This window comes from Colius striatus, chromosome 5 (assembly GCF_028858725.1).
Source record: "Colius striatus isolate bColStr4 chromosome 5, bColStr4.1.hap1, whole genome shotgun sequence".
NCBI lineage: Eukaryota > Metazoa > Chordata > Aves > Coliiformes > Coliidae > Colius > Colius striatus.
This window is the reverse complement of record NC_084763.1, coordinates 10,386,560-10,412,567: the sequence shown is the minus strand read 5'-3', so window position 1 is coordinate 10,412,567 and position 26,008 is coordinate 10,386,560. Positions and strand designations below refer to the sequence as shown.

Genomic DNA, 26,008 nt, shown 5'->3' with positions numbered 1-26,008 from the left:
CCACTACAGGAAACCTTATTTATCTCAGGAAACACTGACTGCAGTTTGGTTGGTTTGGTTTTTTTTCCTTCCCTTGTGCTCCTAACTTGCATGATATTCTCTATACCATTCTTATTGTATAGCCTGACTCAAGACTTTAGACACCTCCATATCTCATAGCTTGGTTAGGTGGCAGGATATCATAGAGAATCTGTCAGTATCGAGTCTTCCTCAGGGAAAGGGCACATAACAATAAACAAGATGTTCCTCATTTTCCACTGCACATGACCATAATGCTCTTTCAACTGCCTTAGTCCTTGTTGGTTCACATGGAAGTTAATTCTGAGTATACTTCAGAAGTTATTTGTCTGTGATGAGTCAGTTCCAGTTGGTTCGGGTTTTTGGTTTTTTTTTTACTTTATTCTGCATTGTTTAAAGACTGGTATAAAATCTTTTGGCTGTTTGCCATGTGAGTTTGTTTTGGGGAGATAAAGAGAAAGAATAAGCCAATCATCCACATCTGCAACCATACTAAACAAAGCTCTAAAGTATCTACCAGCTTTTAAACTTGTTTTTAGATCACACTGCATTTAACAAGCTGGTTGAATGTGATTGTGATTGAATGTGATGAATCACATTGTGATACCTAAAATACCTTTCCACAGGTCACCCTTTTTTGCACTTCATAGAATCACGGAATGGTAGGGGTTGGAAAGGATCTTCAGATATCATCCAGTCCAACCCCCCTGCCAAAGCAGGTCCACCCAGATCAGGTCACATAGGAACGTGTCCAGGTGAGTTTTGAAAACCTCCAGAGAAGGAGCCTCCACACCCTCCCCGGGCAGCCTGTGCCAGGGCTCCCTCACCTCAACAGTTAAAGAGTTTTTCCTTATGTTTAAATGAAACTTTCTGTCTTCCAGCTTTTTTCCATTATACCTTGTCCTGTCACTGGATACAGCAACTTCAGTTATTTCAGTTCAATGAGCTTTAGCCATGTCTGAAGAGGCTTCTCTGTCTGTATGGGTTGTGGTCCATTGTATGATACACCCAGCCTCCTGCACAGAGGGCTGGTGGGCTGGCACTGGGATTCTGATGAACAGTGAAAGGTACTCTGCTCTTTCATTTCTGACTTGAGTTTTGCTGTAGAGACCTGGGACCTGCTGTCTTTCACATTGCCTGAAGTCTTAACAGTTTCACATGGTCCAGCCCTCCTTCTAGCTTGAAGGAAGAATGTCTCTAAAGACTGGTTAGTTGTTAAGAAAAGGTAAGTTTGGAAGTGAGTCCAAACTGAAATGACTAATTGTTATAAAGGATTCAGAACGTAAAACCAGTTTTAGTAGTAGTTTCTGATGCAAATCAGAGAAGGCTGAGAGGACTCAATGTGTTTTTTTAAATGCTCCCAAAGTTTTCACATCAGTCTTGGTCCACAGTTTGTTCCAGTAGCACTATGATACAGTATTTTCTTCTGTTTCTTAGCGGTTCTGGGCTGACCAAATTTTAAAAGCTATCACTCTTGATCTAGGGCTATGCACAGATATTCTCTGTCAAAATTATTCCAACTGTGCTATTACATCTATATTATGTCAAGAACAGATCAGCATGTGCTTTTTCAGGTTGCAATCTGTACTTAATGCCAGTTTTTGAGGTGCTATCTAGATCTCTGTAGAAATATCACTAGAAACATTATTCTTCATTCAATAGAGTCATCTCCTAGTTCTCTGAGATCTTCTGGCCTAAGGTACCCTCCTCCATCCCGCCACAGCACCATTACACACTATAGGTGCAATCTGCAGTACCTGGGCAGCTACTAGAACAATGTAATTACGTGGTCCTCTACCTTTCCACAAAGATCCCAGCCTGCACTGCATGGACAATACTCCTGAACCGGGGTTTTTCCTCCGTCTTTTTGAGCATCATCCCCATTTGCCGCGTGAAGGTAGAAGCCAACCAGTCCCGGACCTCTGAGGGCACAGAGTCAGATTGGATGTCACTGAGCTCATCTTCTGTGTCAAGTAAACGCCTGGAAGGGAGAGAAAAAAGATGGGTAAATGGACTTCCTCACAGAGCATTTCAACACTGTTAACAAGAAAGAAACTCACAAACATTCTAATCAGCTCTAATGAAACACAATTGCACAACTCCTCAACAGATTATTATCTTCTATAGTTAAATGTCAGACTGTGAAACTCCCTGCTAGGCTGATAACACAAAGTATCAGCCTTCTGAACACAACTACAAAATCACCTACTGACGATCAGCTTGTCTATATGCTTAATCTTTCTGCCCTCCAGAGCTCATTTACAGTCACGTCACTATCATACAGGCCATTCTGGTCATCTGAGGTGACTCCATAAGTACATTTAGCATTGGGGAAATGGCACATAATAGAGGGGAACTTCTCTGCAATGTCTTACCAATCTACTTCTATCATGAACTGGTGTAAAAGTTCTTTTAATTTCAAAGACTTGACACAAGTGAAAAGATTTAACACTATTCAAAAGAAACAGAGGAGTAGGAATCTGGAAACTTTCAGAGAAAATGAGACACAACTATTATGAAAACATTTCTCCAAGAGAATATACATTAAATTTATGATTGCTTTTTATCTCCTCCCCTGCCCCAGGAAACTTAAAGAAGCTTTTAGACCAAAGAACACTTTAATAATTAAAAACATATCGTCTGTGACTAATAAATCTTGGATAAAACAACTTTCCCAGCTGACAGGTAAATCACAGTTTTGTGTCATTGGTACAAGAGAGCAGAAGAGTGCTGATGTCTGTAATCAACTCACCTTGTTTCATCAATGTACACTGACTCAAGAACAGTCGCAGCATATTCCAAATTCTTCTTTAGGTCTACAACTGAAGCTTCCCCTCTCTCTAACTGCTTTACCAAAGACCGCAACCTAGAGAAAAGCCAAACAGAAATATGATTAGTACAAAGAGAAATTGGTTTGTTTCATAGAATGGTAGGAGTTGGAAAGGACCATTAGAGATCATCTAGTCCAGCCTTCTGCCAAAGCAGGTACACCTACATCAAGTTGCAGAGGAACACAGGCAGGCAGGTTTTGAAGATCTCCAGAAAAGGAGATTCCACACCCTCCCTCGGCACCCTGTGCCAGGGCTCCCTCACCTCCACAGTGAAATAAGGTTTTTTCTTATGTTTAAATGGAACTTTTTGTGTTCCAGCTTCATTCCATTACCCCTTGTCCTGTTGCTACATACAGCAACAACACAAGATTTGAGATTGAGTGTCCATTCAAAACTGGATCCAGCATGAGATCTAGCATACGTGACTGGCAGGTGAACACTTTTGGAAGGCTCCAAGGTTCTTTAAACCACATATAAGCAATCAACAAAAAATCACTTTTTGAAAATCAGTTGTAACAATGCCACCACATTATATTTAGGCACAAAAAAGTCAGCAAGTTATGACCATCCCCTACTCATATTGAAATAAGTTAAAATAGAAATCACTTGTAATTTAACCCAGGAGCTGAGAGAGCAATTTCAGTCCAGTCATAAGAAAGAGAATTAACTTACTGAGTAATATCTGTTGGCTAATGTCAGCCATTTATGATGACTGCCATGCACATGTGCAAAATTGCAGTAGAGTATATTTAGAAAGACTATTACAGAAATACTACATAAGGTTAGGAAGTGCTATGATTTTCATTAGACAAAACAGTCACCCTTAGACTATCCCAACTATATTAAACAGAACTCATGGAAGTTTTTGTAGAAGGCCATTATTGTTATTGGAGAGGGGAACAGACCTTCTGAAAATAAAAATTTGTGCAGAAAAACCTGTCCTGTGTCAAGAGTAATTAATATATCTGTGAAATTTTCTTTTCCTTTCCTTCACTTTCTGTGGCAAATTAGAAGAAAAAAAAAAAAGAGAAGAAAATGTGAAGAGTAAAATCTAAATATCTAAACAATCCGAGAATATACATGCTTAAAATCAGTAAATTATGATTCCTTTAAAAAGATAATGAGATAAAGATTTTACATGTTAAAAGACTTTTGTGAATGTCTTAAAACTTGTTAAACAGAAGCTAAATAAAAATTCAAACATACATTTAACAGTGTAGCAGAAATCAGAAGGAGTTAATTTGCCCTATTCAAGATGCAAGAATGTAGAGGAGCATCATCTCATCTAAAATGTATCTTCTACTTAGGAGATCACTCTTCAACGTTTTCTACAGTCCATGGAAAAAAATAATGTTTTCCACTAGGTACTTCAGAACTGAAGCCAAATATAGGTGCCTGCTCTCACTTTCAGAACCACAGTGGGATCCCAGCCTCCCACAGCAGACATGTGACTGAAGTTCTGAAAATGAAATCAGGTCTCAATGAAGCTGTATTTCATGGCAGAGCTGGGCAGCAGTCAGTCTGCCTACGTGTACTGAACCAGCAGCTCTTTCCAGATGGGTTTCCTTCCTCACATAAACAACGAGGCTGAGGACAACGAAAATGATAAAAAATATCAATTGTTCCTCTGACTAGGTCACATAAATACCAGTCCTCCTGCAGTGGTACTGCTGATACATGGCTTCAAATTTAGCTTGAGCAAGAAATGGATCCTCCATCTCTGGGAGAATTCATTCATCTGCTTGACAGCGGTCAGAAACCAGAAGTACTGCTTAATACTTTGCTCATGTGTGAATGGAGATGGGCTAGTCAGTGATGTACACTGAATACACCTCTTGTTATCTCTGTAAGCCAGACAGACAGCATTCATCTATGCCACCACATTTCCCTCCAACCCTAGAACCCGACTTGGGGAGGGAAACCTCAGCCCCATTCCCAGCTTTTCTTGCCAATGTAGGAGGTGAGGAAGAGAAAAAAACAAACCAATTTTCACATCCAACAGTAAGCACTGAGTCATGTGCCTCCTCCTGCCTTCATCCCATGTACAGAAAGTCTAGAGTTGTGACCCCTTAACTAGTCACCAGAAACACTGTTTGTACACAAGTCACAGGAGTCAATAACTACAGGAGGAACATTATCTTTGTCTCTTCCTGACTTTTATTCCATTGATTTAAGTACCCAGCAGCTCTGTGCCACAAGTCATTCAAAATTCATGTTCAATAATAGCACAGTGAGTAACGGTTGCTTCAAGGCACCAACATTCATCATCGAAGACTATGCAGAGTACTGTGTGCATCAATCATTCGGAAAAGCAGAAGTACAGTCGTTCTGATAAAACCTTGTCACACAATCAGCCTCTCTCATGTGAAAAAAGATTACATTGTCTTTGTCTTACCTTTCATTATCTACAACTATTTCTGATTCATTGAGTCACAGCAGTTGCTGCATGTTACCTTTGCTAAATAAGAGCCTGGTGGTAGTTTGTCTTTAATTCATTCCATGTACTTCTATTATTTTGAAACAGTCCTAAACGCAACTGTAAAGTCAAACTGTCCCCCTGAAGATCAATCCAGGCAAATTTATTAGCTGAAAAATCCCGTTTCAGGGTGGCTGAAGTAACTCCAGTAAATTCCATCAAATTCACCAAATCATTTTGACAGAAATAAAAACGTTGCCACAAACTTGGAATGTGTTTTGCTTTTAGGAGTTTGTATCAAAGCAATGGAAGCAGAGGGCAAGGTGCTGACTTCCTGTCTTTACCCCACAGACATGTCGTTGCAGCGAGTGGGGTTCATTTCACTGGAAAACACTGTCAGGCTACTGACTAAAAGAAAGACATTCATATAATTATCATAATTAATTAAAGGAACCCAGTTCATAACTTACTTTGCTCTTATTATAACTTTTGTATGAACAAAATGCTTTTTTTCAATCATGCTGGGATTTTTTTCAAAGCATGTTTTGTTCTGTTTTAAAAAGGTCATTACAGACTGACCAAAACCTACACTTTCATTGTTTCTTTTTTTCCCCCTCTCCTTTTCAAGTTTATAACTAAAAACTTGCAGAGATCTAGCAGACCTTTTTCCACTGAAGCCCATGGAGCTGGCTGCAGAAGCAGCAGCTAATTCATGTGCATGAGGAGATTCCAGGCCATAAGGGAGGTGTTAACCATTTCTAACATTAAGCTGTCTTAAAACTGTGGCACATGCCAGGAGTGAGCCAGGCTATAGGTCAATCAACAGTTTCTCATATTATAGTCATCAGCATAGCAGTTAAAAGGAACTAGTTAGTCCCACAATATTAGCTCTAAATCTAGTTGTTTTATTACATTAAGACACAGCTAATGCCTTTCTTAATGAGATTTCCAAGGAAAGCTATTCCTCCAGTTTGCAAATTCTCTGTGAACATGTGCCAAACATTATGGAAAAAAAGCCTGAGAGGCTTTGTTCTACTCACAGTCATTTTACATTTTAGTCCTCAGAATAATCTCTTAACTGCCAAAAGGAAAGCCCAGTCCTGAGTAATGCTATGTACTTCAACTTCTTCTGACCCACCAGAGAGCTCAAATAGGTGTCAAATCTTGCAGGAGGGCCAATTCCAGAACATAGCCTCCCACAGTGCCCTTCCAAGGAAAATACCTCTGTGCACCCACTGTAAAAACCCCAGAGAGTATCTGCAAACAATCCCACTAAATTCATCAGAGCATTTGTGCGAAGCAGGCAGGCTGGGTCCTCAGGGAAGCTGAGAAGCTATCCAAAGCCTGGGCTGCTCCACAGCCCTATTCCAGCTATTGTTAATTTTTCCCTAAGTACTAGCTATCACAAGATTCAGGAAGATAGAAAGCAAATGACTAGAAAATGGGCAACTGAACTCGGTCCATGAATGCTACATGGCACAAAGACCAAAAGCCACTCTAGATCCAAACTGAATAACAGGAATGTTATTTCTGTTTTCTGCATATTCTTGAAATGTAAAATTTCTGAGTAACTGCTCCAAGCATTCTCCTCTCCCTTATAAACAAAACAGTTTCTATGTACAAATATCTATCTCTTTAGCTAGAGGGCTTGCTTTTATGCTAAACATTTCTTTTACATGTACTTAGCAGTACACATCACTGCAGAGAAGACTAAGAGCACCTTGGTCTGGACACCAATTACCATCAATTAACATGCAAAGCACACCTGTTGTCTGAATACACAGGGCAAGTTCCCTCAAATGGTCTAAAGTCTGCAAAGCTTCATATCTAGTCTCCACATTTCTTTTCAAAGCCTTATGACTCTGATTCACCACACCTTTTCAACAATCCAACTTAATCTTCTCCAATAATTGATCCCACATGGCTGGGCTGGCTGAGGTAAAACCTACTTCAAATGTACATTACTTTTAAACAAAATTTTAAAATTCTAATATTATTACAGATTAGAAATGACAGATTATTGATCCCTGGTTTACTCTTTATATTAACTGATACTGACAACTGAACCCGATTAATATATTGTTTCAACCGTGATACCTAGTAGTTGAGGTGAGTATAAAGCAGAGAGATGCTTTTATTATAGCTGGGAGAACGGGGCAAGCTATTGAACACAGCACTGCCAGGGCTGGTTAAGCACTCTGAGACAATGTTCTTTTGATCAATGTTACTAGTTATTTGAGAACAAAAGCTATTCACAAGCTTCTGCTAAGTCTGGTACAAGTTTCATTAGGAAAGCCTGCAGTGGAATTTCTCATCTAAACTGAGCCCTGCCCATGCAATAAAGGCCCTCACCAGAGAGAAGAACCCTGGAATTAAGTGATTGTCCCTTGGCCCTTTTGACAGATATTGAAATTGGAGATCTCAGAGTTCAGGTGATAGATGGAGGGAATCACCTTTGATAAGGTGTGTCTTAAAAAACAGCTCAGTGGGTGAAAGGATTTGTACCAGAAAATCCTCATGAGGGGATTATTTGCCTGAGCTGAGAATGCAGAAGTTTGCTACAGATATAGGTTGGAAAAAATTGTTCAAAGTTTCCTGTCTCCCATTTGAGGAGGAGGAACGGAAGGTAGATGTGGTCTACATCACACTGAAAAAAAGAGCTTTTGATTTCTCTTCCTGCAAAACATGAAAAAGTTCTAAAAAACTTAGTTTGAGGTTTGAGCAACATTAGAACTTCTCCCACCTTCGAACAGTGACACAGCTAGCTAAAAGGAGTAACTGGTTTCCTGCTGCAACAACCCCAGAAAAGATGTGTCATTCTTATTTCCTTTCAAAGATGTATGTGGTTCATAGACATAAACTTCATAACACGAAACCATTCCATACCTACTGCTACACCTGAGAATGTCCCTTGTCAACTCTTTAGCGAGGGCTTAATGATGTACCAAAAACATCTGGTACGAGAAAGTTTTGTACAGAGAATCAAATTTTATCGACACCTGACAAAAACAAGTGTACGTAACAACAAAACATCACGTTTCATATCCTGAATGCTGGTTTCAGATCCCAGAAGGTAATTTACCCTTGCTATTCCTCAAGTTTCCTCAAGCTTTGGAAACAGCTTTTAAAAGTTCAAAGTTTCCTTAGTAATTCTGACACCACACTCCATGTTCAAACACTTTAGGGGTTTGTTGTGAACATAACAGACCCTGTAACATGTTCTGCAAGAAATCAGATTTGCTCTCATGGCCTTTCCCTATTCTTGGGAAGAAACTTTGTGAGGTTCAGTCATTTTTTCAGTCTCAAATGTCACTACCACTTTTAATGGAAGTGAGAATGCTTGTACAAAGTGTTGCAGTAGCATAATGGATAAGAATGCAAGCTGCTACACCCATATTAGAAACCATTTCTAATAATCTTCCCATGATACATGCTTAGATCCACAAATTCTTCCCTGAAATGTTGTTAGCATTGACGCCTGTACTGGAGACTCTATTCACAATCCTGTTCATTACAGAAGTTCACAAGTGAAAGCTGGTACCCAGTGAGATCCCAGATACAATAAGGTCCTTCACGAGTTTTCTGCAAACAAAACAAACCTCATTACAATTAGACACTAGTAGGGAAGACTTTAAGCTTCACAAATCCTTGTCACTGACTCCAAGGGTGTGAATAAAAGGCACCTTCCTCTATTAGTCTCTGTTTACATCATTTTTGTTAGTCCATTTACCCTTATAGAATGAAAATCCAAGAGAAGGGTTTCAAAGACAATTCCTTTGTGATAACATTCTTTTGATAGCCATTTCAAAATGCTTTTTAAAATAATAATCAAAATAACTAAATACAATGAACCACAATCAAAGCAGCACTTGGAAGTGAACCTGATTGCATAAATATCAGCTTCAGTTTACACATAGAAAAAGACCAAGAGTCGCTCCTACAGGGTGGAAAGACAAACATCTACTGAATTGAAAGACAAACCCCCGCCTTCTGATCTACAGTACACTCCTTACCCTTCTCTGAAAACCACCACAAATGCTGGTAAGCAATTCAAGAATAAGTTTGAGAACAGATGTTGACTGTGTAGTGAACTGTAGTTCTATTCAAGAACTGCTACACATGCATTTGCTATCTCACTGCAATATACAAACTCAAAAAATCTGATGTTCTGGAGGACACAGCAGAGTTAGAGAGCAGGATGCCCCATGATACTATACATCTGCTTCCTAGGGTATAAAGAAACTGCAAAGCAAACGCCCAAGATGCTTAACACTGCCCAAAAGTATCCAGAGCAGATTGCATGAGGCTCAGTGCATGCGTATAGCAGTTTCTGGGTCAACTGGGTGGACAGATGCCTCCACAGTTTGAACAGCAGACCCTTTGATGCTCCATTCAAACAGTGGGTCAGTGGGAGGGGTACAGCACACACAGAAAGTAATCCAGGAGCTCACCATGTCTTTTCCAAAACAGCCAGCAGGTATGAATCATCCCACAGTCTGTCACATCTTAGTCTAAGGCTCTGCATATATAGTATGTGTGAACCACTGAGGAAAAGACACAACCCAGAAAGCCAGCTCCAGCAGTAATCCTCAAGACACAACTGAAAGCAGAGTAATTGGTAGCCTGTGACCCAATGGATTTCGATCAGGCTGGCTAGTTATCTTCTGTCCCTCCTTTTGCACAGAAAAATGTGAGTGACAACATCTAGAGGAAGCAAAAACATGTTTTTGCAAGGAGCAATCACTGAAACGTAGAGCACTGCTACACTGGCATTTTTCATCAGAAGAAATTACAAGCAATTTCCCAAGTAATTATTTTGCCTTCCTCATGTTTCCTGAAGTATCCTTCTTCCTTGGAACTAAAAAAATAAAACAAAATTGAAGTAATAAATTAATTTTGTCTTATCTAGAAGCACAGAAATGCAACAATGGTAAGTCTAGTTTGTTTCAAATAAGCTTTTGTCCACACTAGTCAACTGGAAGTGAAATCACATATTGTTTATATCTTCACAGTCATTAATTCCTTCACACCTATATTGGGAAGAGAAGTTCTGTGCCCAAAACATTAGCAAGCTTTGACTTACTGGAAGATTTTCAATAAACAACAGCCCAAATAATTCCTCAGTACCAAGACCTTTGAAATACCCTTGTCTCCATCTCCTGCTACTAAAAACTTCTACAGAGCACACACTCCTCTCATGAGCAAACATCTTCCCCATTTTCAGGTTCTGAACTTTGGAAACTGAGTCAAAAAATATAAACAACAAAAAGCCTTAATGTGGGTATAATTTTTATGTCAGAGTCTTTGGTGATGAGGTCATCAGAAGTCTTGGTCACAGGTCTTTTTTCATTCAAATCAACCTCTTCACCTAGCAGTAACTTTTTATAGAAACCAAGCACGCTGGTGCTCGTGGAAGTCACCAGAGATGGACAGACAGGTTGAACCACCTTCAAAAGCGGTCTGTCATATTTTCCTCAGGAAAGGGTGCGTTGCCTTTCTGATGTGCCTTCCTTCCCCCACAAATAACAGAGCTAAAAGATGAGCTTAGGCAGTCATTGTGGTTTTAGGCAGCTAAGATGAGGTGAGATGACTCTTTCCACTGAATAAATTGAGAGCTGAACAAGGGTAAACTTCAGATGTGGAAGAGATAAAAAAAAAAAGGCTGCTATGTTGTTTTCACAGCTGTCCATCTTTTAACTGGTGTTTCCCAAAGTAAGCTTTCCTTTTGGTGGACTGTGTCTTTTTGGGATGCCCCTGTTAAGTTTTTTGGAAACTAGCACCTCTGAGTTTGTAGAAAAATGAGATCCAAAGACAGCAAATAAATCCTCCAGAATTAAGCCTTTTCAATCACTGGTGCCATTAAAAAAAACCCTTCAGTTACAACATCAGCCACAAACCTAACGATTTTAAATTTTCATCTTTAAAAATAGGTACCTGAAGCGCATAGAAAAATGTATTTAATGCAACTAACACATACTATCAGTTTAGTGTTGGTGCATCCAATAACATCTTCCTCTTTGGTTTACACAGAAGGAATCTTTTTTCTTTGTAACCACAATTATCACATTTCTGGGTCCTTGAACAAGGTTCTTCTTGCAAATGACACTAGCAGATTGCTTTGTGCAGTTCTGAATGTCAGAGCCCCACACTTACTCTTTACTTAATGCTTGCTGCAGAAACCAGGGAGAAGTTCAATAGAGAATTTCAAAATATTTCATTGTAACCTTAGTTCCCCTCCATCTGTTATCATTAAAAAATCCAGAAAAGAAAGTCTGCAATTACTTCATTCCTTCTAGTTACTAAAATTAATTAGGTGCCAGAGCAGCTTTTAGGAACCCACAAGGCAGTTAAGTGTAGATCAGCATCCACATGCAGTGTGAAGTTCAGGCAGGAGTACGTCCCTGCCTGGTCTTCAGAAACGCTCAGTAAGCAAAAGCTGGAGAAGTTCCCAAACTGCTTCCTTTCAAACCACCTTCAGCGATCAGCACTACCTGAGACCCAGACGGAGACCTACATCTCAGATCCCCTCAGCTATGGCAAGAAACAGGCACAGATCAATGGCAAATTCCTGTATTCCTTTGCTGAGTTTGGCAAACTTCTTACTCTCATGGACCATGAAGTTTCTCTAGATCACTAAGACAACTGCAAGCTCTTGAAGTCATCATCACTGACCCCAGCTGAGACAACCTAGCTGATATTAGCCAATGATTTTGTGCTATATATAAATATGGATCACGAATTATACATTTTACACAGCTGCTAACTTCAATATTCCCTGTGATCAAAGGTAACTAATTGGTAAAACATTTCACATTGTGTTTTATTCAAAATTGACATAAATGGCAAGTTTCTGGTTAAAAACATCAACTATTTCCTTTATAATTAAAGGCTTATACGCTTCCTTGGTAGATTTTGGATACTCAGGCACTTGAGGCTTTGAGATACATTTAACATGTGGATGTTCACTTTTCTGCCTCCAATTTCCATTCAGGATAATATACTTAACAAGAATATTAGAGAGCTAACTTACTGACATTATTTATACAGTTGATTCATTGATTTAAATATCAGAAAAATCAAGTCAGTAATAACATTTTACTTACCACCATATTAAAGCTCTGCTATGCACTTTTGTAGCCTGAAGAAACCTCTCTGAAAGTTCAGGAGTTCACTACACTTCTCTGATAATACTATCATATGCATTTGTTAGCTCAGACACTTAAAATGCCTTTTCCCAATATACAGTTTACTCTTTCAACAAATGAAAAAACAAGCTGTTGTTGCCCTAAAGCCCACAAAGCTGTGTTAAACCGCAAAATCTTTTCCCTCTCAGCAGAATCAAGTTGGCCAGTCCATACCTCTACAAAACAAGTCCATTCTTGATAGTCTTAATTATCTTCATTTCAAGGGAAACGTTCCCAAAGTCAGTAGTAAACATTCCCTTGGCTTTTGCTAAAAGCTGGAAAACCAAGGCCGTTGCCAACCTCTTGCTGCACATGAAGGTGTTGAGCTAGATATTTGCCAGGCCAGGAATTTTTAACAACCTGTGCACCATCATGGGAACTATAGCCTCTGCAGAGAAATGGCAAGAAGAGGCAATTACAAAATGAAAGCTGGAGGATGCCAAGACACAAATTGTAACAAGGCAAAAAAACCCAAACCATTCAGACAGGGTCCCAGTGGTGGTTTTTTGAAATGCAAATGATTCAGAATAGTTCTCCACACAGTGATTTTTACTGATACCCTGGTAGTTTGGACTTTACACTTCAGACTAATTAACAGCCTGGTTAATAGACCCAGGTGTACTGTGGCTAACCATTATAAGCCTTTCAAACCTGCATGTTTGCTAATATGCACAGAAACTGGACTTAGCCCAAAACCACAAACTGGCCCCTGAAGCACTGATGGTTAAATTAAGTTCAGGTGAAAGCAAATTTCTGAGCCATTCTCATTTCTCCAAGACCATGTGTCCTATTTAGAGATGAACTCAAAAAGTTTACACAAGCATCCCAAGGAGTCCATCCCAAGACTATATGGTGCAGTTTTTCTTAGTGGAATCTTACCTCCTCCTTGTAATTGCAATAGCTCACTTCTGCTCTACCGAGCCATAAATGGAAGCAAAACTGGCTGCTCTAGCTAGAACAAATCATTACTTGCAAACGTTATGAGAAAGCCTCGAGATTCCATAAAATACATATTGACCTATATATGATGGTTCAAAAGTAGGATTAGTCAGTTTTGGAGAGCACAATCAGGAAATGATCTCTTGGGGGAAAAGAAAGTTGTGAAATCTGTGGCTTGGTCGCTCTGCTACAAAATAGATTAGCAGGCATAAGTAAGAAAATGTAAAGTTTGCACTAAAATTGTGAAAGGAAAGTTGTATGATGCTAACAAAATGTTAAATTGTAGGAAACACTTTTAATTCATGGCTATTCATGTAAGAAGAAAAAAAAGTCACCTGAGATTTTCTGCACATGATCAATGGAATATAAAGCACTATAAAATACCTGTTTGAAATAACCTTTAAGACCATCAAGACCAACCACTAACCTCACATTGCCAAGTCCATAACTAAACTAAACCATGTCCCTTGGGACCTCATCTATGTGTTTCTTAAACACATCTCTAAGGATGGTGACTCCACCACCTCCCTGGGCAGCCCCTTCTAATGCTGAATAACCCCCTTGGTAAAAGAGTTATTCCTAATGTCCAATCTAAACCTCCTCAGAGCAATCTGAGCCCATTTCCTCTTGTCCTATTATTCATTACTGGAGACAAGAGACTGACTCCCACCTCACTACAACTCGCTTTCAGGTAGTTTTAGAGAGTGATCATGTCTCCCCTCTTCCTCCTCTAGGATAAACATCCCCAGCTTCCTCAGCTGCTCCTCATTAGACTTGTTCTTCAGGCCCTTCACCAGCTTTGTTGACCATCTCTGGACACACTCCAACACCTTAATGTCCTTCTTGTAGTGAGAGGCCCAGAATTGAACACAGTAGTCCAGGTGCAGCCTCATCAGCACCAAGTACAGAAGCACAATCACTTTCCTGGCCCTGCTGGTCACACTATTTCTGACACAAGCCAGGACGACATTGGTCTTCTTGGCCACCTGGGCACACTGCTGGCTCATGTTCAGCTGCTGTTGACCAACATGCTCAAGTCTTTTTCTCTGGGCAGCTTTCCACCCACTCAGCCCCAGGCCTGTAGCATTGCCTGAGGTTGTTGAGGCCCAAGTGCAGGACCCAGCACTTGGCCTTGTTAAACCTCATACAATTGGCCTCGGCCTATCACTTATGCTGAGCATTACAGTCCATAAGAAATTTGTGCAAGTTACTGAATCATCAAAGATCATTTTAATCTTTACCTAATAGATAAAAACTTTTGAAAGCATATCCAGCCTGCCTATTCCCAGTTTTGTCCAATTTACACTACCATTCCAACATCCCTTCACACCACATGCTAAGCAGGCCAATTCATATACATCTCAAGTCAGAGGGGCAACAGTGATCTGAACAGAACCCACACTCTTACTGTTTTTTGGTAAGGTTTGGATGAGCATCTGGAATGATGTTTACAAATTCTGCCCCAATGTAAAACAAATAAACCAAGCTAGAACCTCAGCTATGCAGAGTCTGTCAGTATTTGTTTTCCACAATAAATTCCTCCAACTTAGTGTGAACACTGAAAATATCTCATCTACATTTGTGGCAAACCAGAACACAAGACACCGCAATTCAGCCACCACTGACCTCAGTGAGGATAAAACAATTTAGTCAAGCACTGGTTAAAGGCTGATTCTGCTCAGCAAAACTAGGACTTTCTCTTCCAAAAAAACTACAAGGCTGTAATCCTTGTCTTTATTTCACCCTGTTAAATTAGCATAATCTGATCATCTTCAGTGAAAATCTCCCTTTTTTGCCTGTCAGGAGTGCAATGGTACTGGAAACAATACCAAATAGAGGTCCCTGTGTAGGAACTAGCACAGGCAGATTATATCTCTCATCTCAGCCTAGTGGATATAGGCTAAGAGAATCACCAGTTCCTAATAAATATTGGAGTTAATAATTTGCAGTCCAGTAGGAAGCCCCATGAAGCATGCTAGGGTGGTGTTTCAAATTCCAAGTTATGAACAAAACCTTTGTGAAATTACATTCTAGGATGCTTTCTTTCCTATTTTTGTGCCACCATGGGCCCTACACAAGATAGCCCTCTCCAGTGTCAGCTGGGTTCAGCTGTACACGGACACTACTGAGCTCTCAGAGCACACCACATGCAGCTACCTCACCTGGGAGTTGAGACAATGTAAAATTACTGTAGATGCAAGATTCAGAGCAGCTGAAGAGACACTGCAGAATGGAAAGAACCATCAAGAATGATACTGTATGGTAAACCTAGGAAGGGACAGGCAGCAATCTGGCAAAGCTCAAATCAGTAGAGCCTCAACACAACTGTACTTGAGCCTACAGGTCAAAACAGTCCTGGCACAGTCTACAAAGAGGACAAAGGTGAGCATAAGCAGCTACCTAGATGTAATTTTTCACCACTGCCAATGCCACTCATCCAAATCTGTGGCCCAGAGCCATGAAATATTTTTGTTAGTTTGGTATTCTGAGTTAATGTCTTCTACTTTTGGCCCTTGAAAGTTTCACTTCTCCAAATTCTGCATCCAAACGTATGTACATTAGACTTTGAAGAATAGCAGGGCAGAGCAGGTTGAAAAGGAAAGAGAAAAATGCCACTGAAAGATTGGCCATGAGAAGGGGAAAAAAAGAGAGCATGAAGACAAGAATATTCTGACACAGCTGTGGAACTGGTGGATGATCTTTTCTCCAGTTTTTCTAGGGCTTATGGGTTGTTTGTTTTCCCTTTCTCATTTCTAGGAAATGAACTGTCATGCGAATGAAAGTTTGTACTGATGAATGTTTGCTATATCAACTTTGTAGTGTTGCTCTGTCTTAGGAATACAAAAGCTGAAGAGATAACGATAATACATAATGTGATTGATTCTACAATTATTGTTGCAACAAAAAGAGTTGATATATTTTCCCACCATCTTTACAAAGGAAGCGTAATAATCTCTCAAACTCTCTTCCTTCAATAATCACTGAATGTACAATGAGAAGCTGAAACATCACTACACACTGAAGTCTAGACCTAGGGAAGTTTGCACTGTTTGGAAATTTCCAAGTCACAGTGTTCATCCATCGTTCACGATGTTCATCAATCTGAAAGGAAAATGTTCCATTTCAAACCTGAGAGCTCTTTACCCAGGCCAAAAAAGAATTCCCTGTAGTTGTCAAGTAGGTATCACATGTATGACCAACCCAATTCTTTCAAAGGTGCAAAGTTATCCACAGCATTGGGGTGGGGGGTTTTGGTGGAAGGACACGTAGTTGGGAAAGGGCATCTAAGGAAGCCAAAAATAGGAGAGACGGCAGATTGTTCTAGTTATCAAACATGTCAGATTTAAGTACAAGTGATTCACTAACAATTTACAGGACAGTACCTTCTAGTGAAAATGCAGTAGTCTATAGCTGCATCGTTGATTTAATTTCATCTAGAATCCTACTGCCATGTGTACTGATCATATTTAAAGAGAATAGATAGAGTAAACTAACACAAATGATCTAACCTCCACCTTTTTTCCTCATCTTATGCACTGTGATACTTACTATCCAAATTTAGCTGGCTACTGTTGGGAAACCCTGGCTTATTTTACACCTACTTTACCATGTTAAAATGCCTTTGTAGACCATTACAGCACGCTCATTAGCACTGTAGCACTTCTAATGAAGGCAGAATCCAGGTGTTCTCTGAGTCCTCCAAACTCTGAGGGTCACTGGGTACTTCCACTTTATCACTGATCTGAACGACAGATGACAATACCCTAAGTGAGGTTATATACAGCTTTTCCAAAACACCAGGAACACACTGATTTCTAGAGGCTAGAAATGATCGTTAGAGCTGCATAAGATGTGTCCTTCACCTTGACGCTGCTGAGATCATTTCTATACAGAAAGCACACTCAGAGACCTTGCCACCTCTCTCCTGATTGCTGATGTCCCCTAGCTCATTCTGACAACAGGCTTGATCCTTCAGGACTTCTCCTTCATATCACACCATAAAAAACATCGACCTTATTCACCTGTAAATAAAGGAGGTGTGAGGTGGTAATGCAGAGTATATGCATTTACAGAAAATGCTCATTAAAAAACACAACTCAGTGGACACAAAAAAAGTACTGAAAATAAAATCTCCTGCAATGTCTCCCATTTTGTCTCTACACACTGTTTTCTTAACTAGAGGACAACGAAGGTTGAAGATTAAGTCTGCTTACACAGAATGTATAAGGCTTAGATTAGTACAACTACTCTAAATCCTTGAGAGGGTGTATAAAAAATTAACCAATCTGAGATATTTTCAGTGATGGAATAGCGTTGTGGTTTATTAAAGGTTGAAGCAAAATCAGTCAACCATTTCTGAATACTAGATATGTAAGGAAAGGTTATTTCTTAAATCCCTTAGACCTATTTATCTTGGTCAAAGAGTCTAAACTGTATTTCTACACAGTGTTTATACAACACTGGACACAACTAAATAAACAACCACAATCAACCACTAGAAATTATTTATAAAGTTTTAAAGACAAATATACTCTCAAAATTTAGATTGTCTCAATCAAACAGTCTCTTAAAAGGTTAGATTTAAATTAACTTCTCTTCCCCAAATATGCACAATGCAGTTAAACCCTTCCGATTATGAACAAGACAGAGACTAAATATATGTCTGACCCATCTCTGAGGTCTGGAATGCATTGAATATGGTGTCTAAATGTCCAAAAAGCAGATGGCTACATAAACACTGTGTGATGAGAAGAGGAAGCCACACAACTGAACCTGTCTTCTGTTTGGAGAGAGACCAGTACAATCGAATCCTAGAATCATAGGTTGGAAAACACCTTTAAAATCGCCGAGACTATCAGCTTCCTTAGAAGGGTGTAGATATTACTAATTCCTTAATGAATGTTAATAAGGATAAGTATATCCATTTTACTTTCTCTACATGAATTAGACTATCTCATTTCTGCTGTTCACACAGATTTCCATCTTACTATTTTTAAGACTAGAATATAAGAGAATAGTTCAATTGGAAGGGACTTACAACAATCACCTAGTCCAACTACCTAATTAGTTCAGGGCAATCCTTTCCTATCTTTGGATTGCAAGGCTTTGATCAACCATAGGCAAGTGTAAACTATTATTTTCATAGGACAAGTTTTATTTCTGAACCACAGAAATACACACCCTCATTTGTCTCTGCTTTCAGAGTCCAAATGTAAGCAACAATATTCGTAAAACACATCCACTGAAAACAGTTTCTTCATTTTGGTTTTGGTTTTTATTTTTACTGCGAAGAGTTGAGAAAAATCTGATTGATTCTTTGAGAATAAGTATCTTTTCCATGTTTTTTCCTGTCTTTCTTTGCAGTGCTGTGATAAATGATACTTCTTGCAGAAGACCTACCTGAATTGGACAGGCTTGGACTACACTGGGTCTGTCAAAAGAAGAGGCACCGACTTTACTAGAGCTTACTGTGGTCATGGGCATACAGTTGGACTCAAAAATCAATAACAGCAAAAGTACCTTGGTGTTGTCCCTTTCCCTCTCCTTTCCTGTAACCTTACATTGCAATATTAAATTTTAAAAGATGAATGGATGTTGGACAAAAGACAGGTTTTGACATTGATTTCTCAAATTAAGATCACCTTCAGTACACATTCATTTAAGGGAAGTTGCAGGATTTTGCAGGATCAGGCACTTCATGAGAATTTTTATATTGAATTCAAGTTTTTATTGACTTAATACTAATCCCTTTGACCCCATGTTTCCCATTAGGAAGTCTAATCCTCCCTGAGGCCCTAGACAGTGCTGAAAGGTTTAAGATCAGTTCCCTGTCACTTAGGTGACTCAACTGACGCAGTCAAGATTTCTCTGCTCACTTTCTGTCCCACTTCTAAGCCAATGAAACATAATACTTCACCTATGGTGAATTACTTCATTCCCTAGAAGAGCCAAGTCACATTTAGGTCCTCAAATTCCTGCTTTTAAGTATCTCTGAAACTAGATAGCGGATTTTGACTGGCAACCTTAGATTACAGGTTAAAAAATGAACTGCAGAATTATCTGTTAGTTGACACAGCTGTAAAAGTACAGCTTTGTCCAGCTTTGTTGCTAAGAGATTACCATTTTCCTGAAGAGAAGGGTAAAATGTATGAGTATAAAGTTAGGACTTGGCATGCACAAATCCTCCCTTCAACACCAACGACCAGGATTTCCTCTTGCTTTCTTTCCCTGTGGCTTCACAAATCTGACATTTATTAAGGTTGTAGACCTCCTTACCCTGCCCACCTCAGCTCGGGAAGTGGAGCTTAGGGCACTTTCCTGGCAACTTGACGTAAATTGCCTCTGAGGAGGAGGGGTTGCTGCCAAAATCTTGGCACTGTCCATGCCAGTGCTCTAAATACTAGGCCATGATGTAAATAGGAATAAAAAATATATACATTTTTGTAAAGTAGAGTGTTGAGTTCTTTGGTTCTTATATTAACTTACCCTTTAAAAAAGCCTCAAGAGCAGTGAGACCTCATCATCTTACTTCCATGGGCTGGTGTCCAGATAGGAGCCACGCTTCTGGCAGCTAGGCACCATGGTGACCAGCTTGCTGGTACCTATATAGCCTTAATAAATACACTGTGTGATGAAATTTGCTGGCTACACTATGAGAAAACACAAAAACTGTTTCGGTTACAGGAGCTTTAAACTAATTTATTGGGATGATTTGTCATAGATGTTTTGTAAAACTGCCTTGAGATTAATTTTGCAGAACAGAGGAGCTATTAGAATTCCTAAAAATAACCTATCCACATCTAAAAATACCACACAATCATAGTCCAATTACTCAAGCCATATTAGGGTTGGTAATTAACAGAAGCACTAATAAAATTACCATCTCTTCTTTGCAGTGAGTGAAAAAAAGTCACATCTTTAACCATATAGGACCATGATGGGCTTTAGTACTTTAGTACTTTAACTGGATTTTCAATGAAACATAAAGCTTATTTTTCCTGTGCTTGGTATTGGTAACTTTGGAGAAGAAAAACTTAAAAAGGGAAAAAATTGTCTTCTAAAAACACACAAAAATTTGTAAATATGGACCCATGTGTATTCATTGGCCCTGCGTAGGAACTGTTCCTTCTTCCTTCTTTTAAATCTTGCATTGTAAATTTCCATACACTACAGCTGGTTTTTTTTACTCTTCTTTTACATCCTTGAAATGTGAACCTGTGTTCCACACTGCTGAGCTAGAACTGTATGAAATGACACACTTCAAAACACTGACAATATTTGACAAAGCATTTTTATGCTTTAATGACTCTTAAGCACCTCAGTTATAATATTCAGCAATGTAAATAATCTTGACATTAAACATTACTGCAGCCTGATAAACTGCTTTTATATGGCTCCAAATCTCAAAAGGTTTGAAAAAGATAGCCTCCTGCTTCATTTCATACTGTAAAATGTACAATTTCATTAATTTTAAGGAAATGTATGGGTTTTTAACCAGAAATGTTCTATTTGTTGGAAGAATCTCCTAAAGAACAGGGTGAATATTATATCTCTGTATAGGTTTGAAAAAAAAAAAAAAGATGTAGCACTTTCTGAGAGCTAGTATTTAATTTTTTTTTTTAATTAAATTGAGCACAGAGGTTTTTTAATCTTCAGAATAAAATGAAAAGGTAAGAAAATCAATACCTAGGCAAGCATACTAAAAACATTCCCTTAGGGGGAATATTACTGGAGCTGAAGTTAGTTTAATTGGAAGCTATTGTTCAGGTAATACTGGACTTAGAATGAAATGGAAGACCAAAGGCTATATTTATACACAGCTGAAAGTATTAATGTATCTCTGTACAGAAATTTCTGAAGGCATATCAACACTGTAATTCTTTCTCAGTAAATGAAAGCAGTTAGTGATAGCTTAAAATTTGACCTACATTATGCACAACAGTCCCAGATGATATAACCCACCTGCTTTCCTTCCACACATCCTGATTCAAAAATACATTGGATATACACAAATAAAAGTGAAGATGTACAATCTAGATCTTTAAACTGCTGACATGTGTCTCAAGTCCTTCAAAACAACCTCCTAGGTGAACAAAATAGCTCAGTTGGAAATAATTAATTGCACTATCACACACAGCTTCTAATTACTTCACTATCTTTTACCATATGACTATACTCCTGAGACACAAACCTGGTTGTCAGTTGAAGAGCCTTAACTTGGGCCAGAGCTTCAATAAAGGGCAACGACCAATATCTAAGCATTCACCATTCAGAAATTTTGTATCAGGGGTGACTGTATTTCAGATATGTTCACTTATGAGAATTGGTGTTCCACACAGATTAACTGTAGGTACGTACTGCATTGCATCAGTCAAACCCTGCAACATTCACCCATGTAGGCAGTCTCAGACACGGGTTTGATGAAGAAATGTGCCAGACGTTTTCCAGCACACCTATCCCAGCAACTTGTAGTAGGGATGGCAGTTAATGTCACTATATATAAGCTCTTCACAAACCTAACCTCCTAGTTCCTGAACGAGGAGAAATGTGGAGACCCACCCTTACAGTCCCATTCACTTTGCCACTGCAGTAACTGTGTGCGCTTCTTTCCCTTCTCATTCCTCAAACACAGTTGACAATCAAATTGGGATTCACTGCAGTGACTTTGAGCTGCTGTATTTTACTTCGAGGCAGATGGCTCACCAATTTCAACCAGTATCTTTCATTCAAATTTTTATGTTAGGTCTTTTAGGTCTTCTATAAACTATTACAGAGTTGGGTCACCCCTGCTAATGGTGGAAGGACTAGAAACAACATGTCTGTTCCTTATGTTACTGTTACAGGTATTTTTCTTCCTCCAGACATAAATGATAGTCCTTTTGCAGATATACATTCATGTTTTTTTCTTAAGCAATTCAGGACACTTCTGCAACCCTTGACCAAAATTATGACCACAGATGGTTTCCTTCTCTTTAAAACAAATTAATGTCAGTGTAGAGTTAATGAATCAGACTTATGAGTCTGTAAGAGTTATGTTTCAAACCAAATTATAAGAGACACCTTCAGAGAATATAGAGTAATGCATTGGCTCCACACAAGCCTACTAAAACCTGTTGTGCATAATAACTCTGAAATGCATTTGAATATGTGACCCTTTCACTCTCATCTTGACTTTGCATGAAAAATCTAAAATAAAACATCATATCCCACTTATTCATGATCAGTTTTGAAATTTGGGAAGGATTTAAGATGTGGCAAACTTTACACTCCATCCTCTCAAAAAGGCAATGAAGGGATCAACTTTTTTTTTTTTTCTCAGTGACTTCACACAAAGAAAAATGAGGAAGGAGAATCTTTCTGGTTACTTGTCATGCACACATAATACAGTCTTTCAGCCACCAGGAAAAAAAAACAAAGCTTTGGTCTGAAGGAACTTCATTAAGCTAAAATAATTGACATTACATAAACTTGGTTTGTAGATCCTTCAGATAAAAGAGATCATTTTCACAAAAATGTGGGTCATCTTACACAAGAAATTTTACCTCAGATCTGCAGTGTTGTAAACTTTCACTGTCTCAGATGAACTACCAGGAACTCAGAATCTCTGGTGATTTCCATTTTACCTACATTTCATTCAGCTTCTTCAGTCTCTGAGTCAGTAATCAGTAACCTACCCAATATCTCATGCTGCTTCTCACTATAATCACTGAGATAACACACTTGTACGTTCTTCTGAAATTCATACACTCATTACCACAGCATCCTGTCCCCTCTGGGGTTGGAAAATAGGAAATAAAGGAAACACAACTATTTTGGTCAATGAGCAGAGAGTAAAACGCTGAAAGCTTCTGGAAATAGATTAAGAGCACAGGAGAAACAGCGAACAATTCAGTTAGGGAATGGTAAAGCAAATGTAATCAGTGGAAGCACTAAACTCAGAACTTTAAAAATATGCTTTGTTAAGTAATAAAAAAGCAGATTGGAACTATTTTTTAAATGACAGGGAAACAATAATCCAGATGCCTAATGGACTGATTTACAAGGTTCTTTGCTTCATTAGTTCCCACTGACCTCAGTACGTACAGGCTCTTTCAGTACGTTACAGGATCAGGGCTTAAATTTAATGTGATGAGTAAAAACAAGAAAACAGGACCTTGAACATAAAACTACAGCTTGCTCTTGATATAGCGCCCACGTGTAGTTTAGTTAAGCATTGTGCTGTATCCCTTGTCTTTCTCCTCTTTTTTAGTCCTATCATTACATCTTCTTAAATTGGGATCTGATCTTGAAACCTTCACAGCTGCACAATATTGCTCATGAGTAAAGCCATGCATAAGCATAAACATTTGTAGGATCAGTTCAGGCTGTTACTAAATAGTCCCCTTCCTCCTGTTGAACTTGAAAGGAAAAAATTTACTTATTGCTTAAAAATAATAAATGTACAAAAAAGTGAAATCGATATTCTTATACTGCAGTACACAGCAGCATCATAACACTTTATAGACTAGTAATTGAACTTCATTGTCATGAATTTGGTTACATGTCCCTTACATGAAAATTATTTTAAAATTACCAATATAAGGCATTGTACATCTATCCAATAATGAGTAAAAATAGTTTCAGCTTGACCATGCTATGTAAGCCTAAAACACACTGACTGCATTATGGTTGCAGCTCTTATTCCTAACCATTTTCTTATTTCTCCTCTCCAGACGGTATTTTGATTTCAAGCCTCCATTTGATTCTGCAAATGACAATTTAGAAGTTGTAACTTCAGCAAGATTCATATGAGTTTCCTTAAAAACATACATAAAAATGGGGTTATCACCAAGACAGGTAAAACATTGATCTGACAGTTAGAAGCAAGGGATTTGACCGTTTACCCTGGGTAAGCAACACAAATCTGGAGCATGTACTATTTGTTCCCCATCTCTACCTAATGCACATCTGAAAGGGCCACAGGCCTCTGTATTACAGTATGTTGCATGCACATCCTGAAGGAATCTGCACCATTTTCATTTGACGGTTTCAGCACGTTTCAATGGATCAGCAAACTGTACAAAACCTCTTTTAGATCAAAAAAAAACCCCAATCCTGCCTCGTTCACTGAACATTTTTCAACTATGATATTAACATTTTTAACCAGTGTGATACAGGAACAATCATGTGAAAAATTAATCCATCATGCAGTTACACTAGATAACGTTATGGTTCATTAAATATCTGAGACAAGCTAAATGGCTAATTGCTTTGTATAAGAAAAGTATTTGTTTCAGGAAGGAAAATGAAAACTTTTGCAACTGACCAAAAACATGTCACCAGAGCGCTTACAGTGCCAGGCCAACCTGAGCGACATCACCCACATGACAGCCTGAGTCTTGGTCTGGCTTCCCCAAAAAAGGCAAAACTTTTTGCCATGCTCAGAGCTGGCCTAATTCTGCCAACAAAGACGACAAAGAACTTTTTTTCTCTGACTTTAGAAAACATAACGTATTACAGTCCACCCCATCATACATAAAGCTGTAACATGGCTGAACCTTGCTTTCCAGCTTCTGCTATTACTGCTGACTTAGGTAGAAGTTGGACTCAGACTTGTAAAACCAATCAAAAAGGGCCAGGTTCAAACTGAGGCAAACTGGGGCTGGATTGATTCCTGTTTGCCATTGCTTACTTTTTTTTTTCAAATTGTCCATGACAATTCAAGAGGACAGGAGAAGCAGAAAAACCTGGAGCAAAAGAAACAAAGCTATCACATTTGTCAAGGACTTTTAGCAATGGCTCATTTTGTCAGTAACATTCTACAAGATCCTTTATGTGTACAAAGCTTTTGAGTCTTACTAATTAAGTCTACAATCACATCAGCATAATAAAGGGTAGGTGTTCCAAAGGAGTGAACCTGTCCTAACCATAGGTTGACCTAAAAGGTCTATCTGCACAAAGCAGGCCTCCAAACAATACCAGAAAAGGAAAGGAATAAGCATGTATCCTGCATATACTAACAACATTTCTCTGCCTAGAGGAATGAACACACACTCTAGATTACCAATGCAAGTGAATAGGCATACAACACAACTGTTGAGCTGCAGTGTACAAACAACGCTAGAGAAAATCTAGGCAATAGCTGCATGATTGAGAGAACAATCTTTAAATGGTCAGTCTTTGGGAAGAACATTCCTTTGATCCATCTGGCTTTCTATACCAGCATCATGAGCACAAGCCTCTTTGGCTATCAGGCAGGTTGTCATATGGGCTAAGAACATACACATTAACATAAAGGCATTAACATCCGCCAGCAGAAATTATTCTGCTAATGAAACCTAATACAAGCAAAGGGCAGGGCACTTCTGTGAATGACAGTGGTAGTAGGACACCCTGGTTCCCTCTCAAGGTTGACATTCTCCACTAAGTGACACCAATTTCCTCTGAAATTCAGCACTGATGTTTCCTCCCAGAAGAATAAGAACTCATACCAAATATCATTCATACTTTAGGACATGATATACATTAAAAAAGTAATAATAAAAGAAACCTGACAAGATGTGTAGAAGTCAGTATGGACAAAAGCATTAAGTTGCTGCTAGAGTCAGCAAGGAGGGTGAATGCAATAGACAAAGATAATC

General features: G+C 38.9%; 1 protein-coding gene across 3 annotated transcripts in view; it reads right to left on the bottom strand.

Moving 5' to 3' along the window:
* The window catches only part of PDE1C (phosphodiesterase 1C), a 190,010-nt gene that overhangs the window by 69,083 nt on the left and 94,919 nt on the right, over positions 1 to 26,008 (bottom strand). For all 3 annotated transcript variants that reach the window (XM_061996471.1, XM_061996473.1, XM_061996472.1), the window contains 2 exons: positions 2,771 to 2,884; positions 1,817 to 1,999 (listed from right to left, as the gene is read on the bottom strand). In XM_061996471.1, coding sequence (XP_061852455.1) covers positions 1,817 to 1,999; positions 2,771 to 2,884 — 297 coding nt within the window. The remainder of the gene's footprint in view (positions 1 to 1,816; positions 2,000 to 2,770; positions 2,885 to 26,008) is intronic.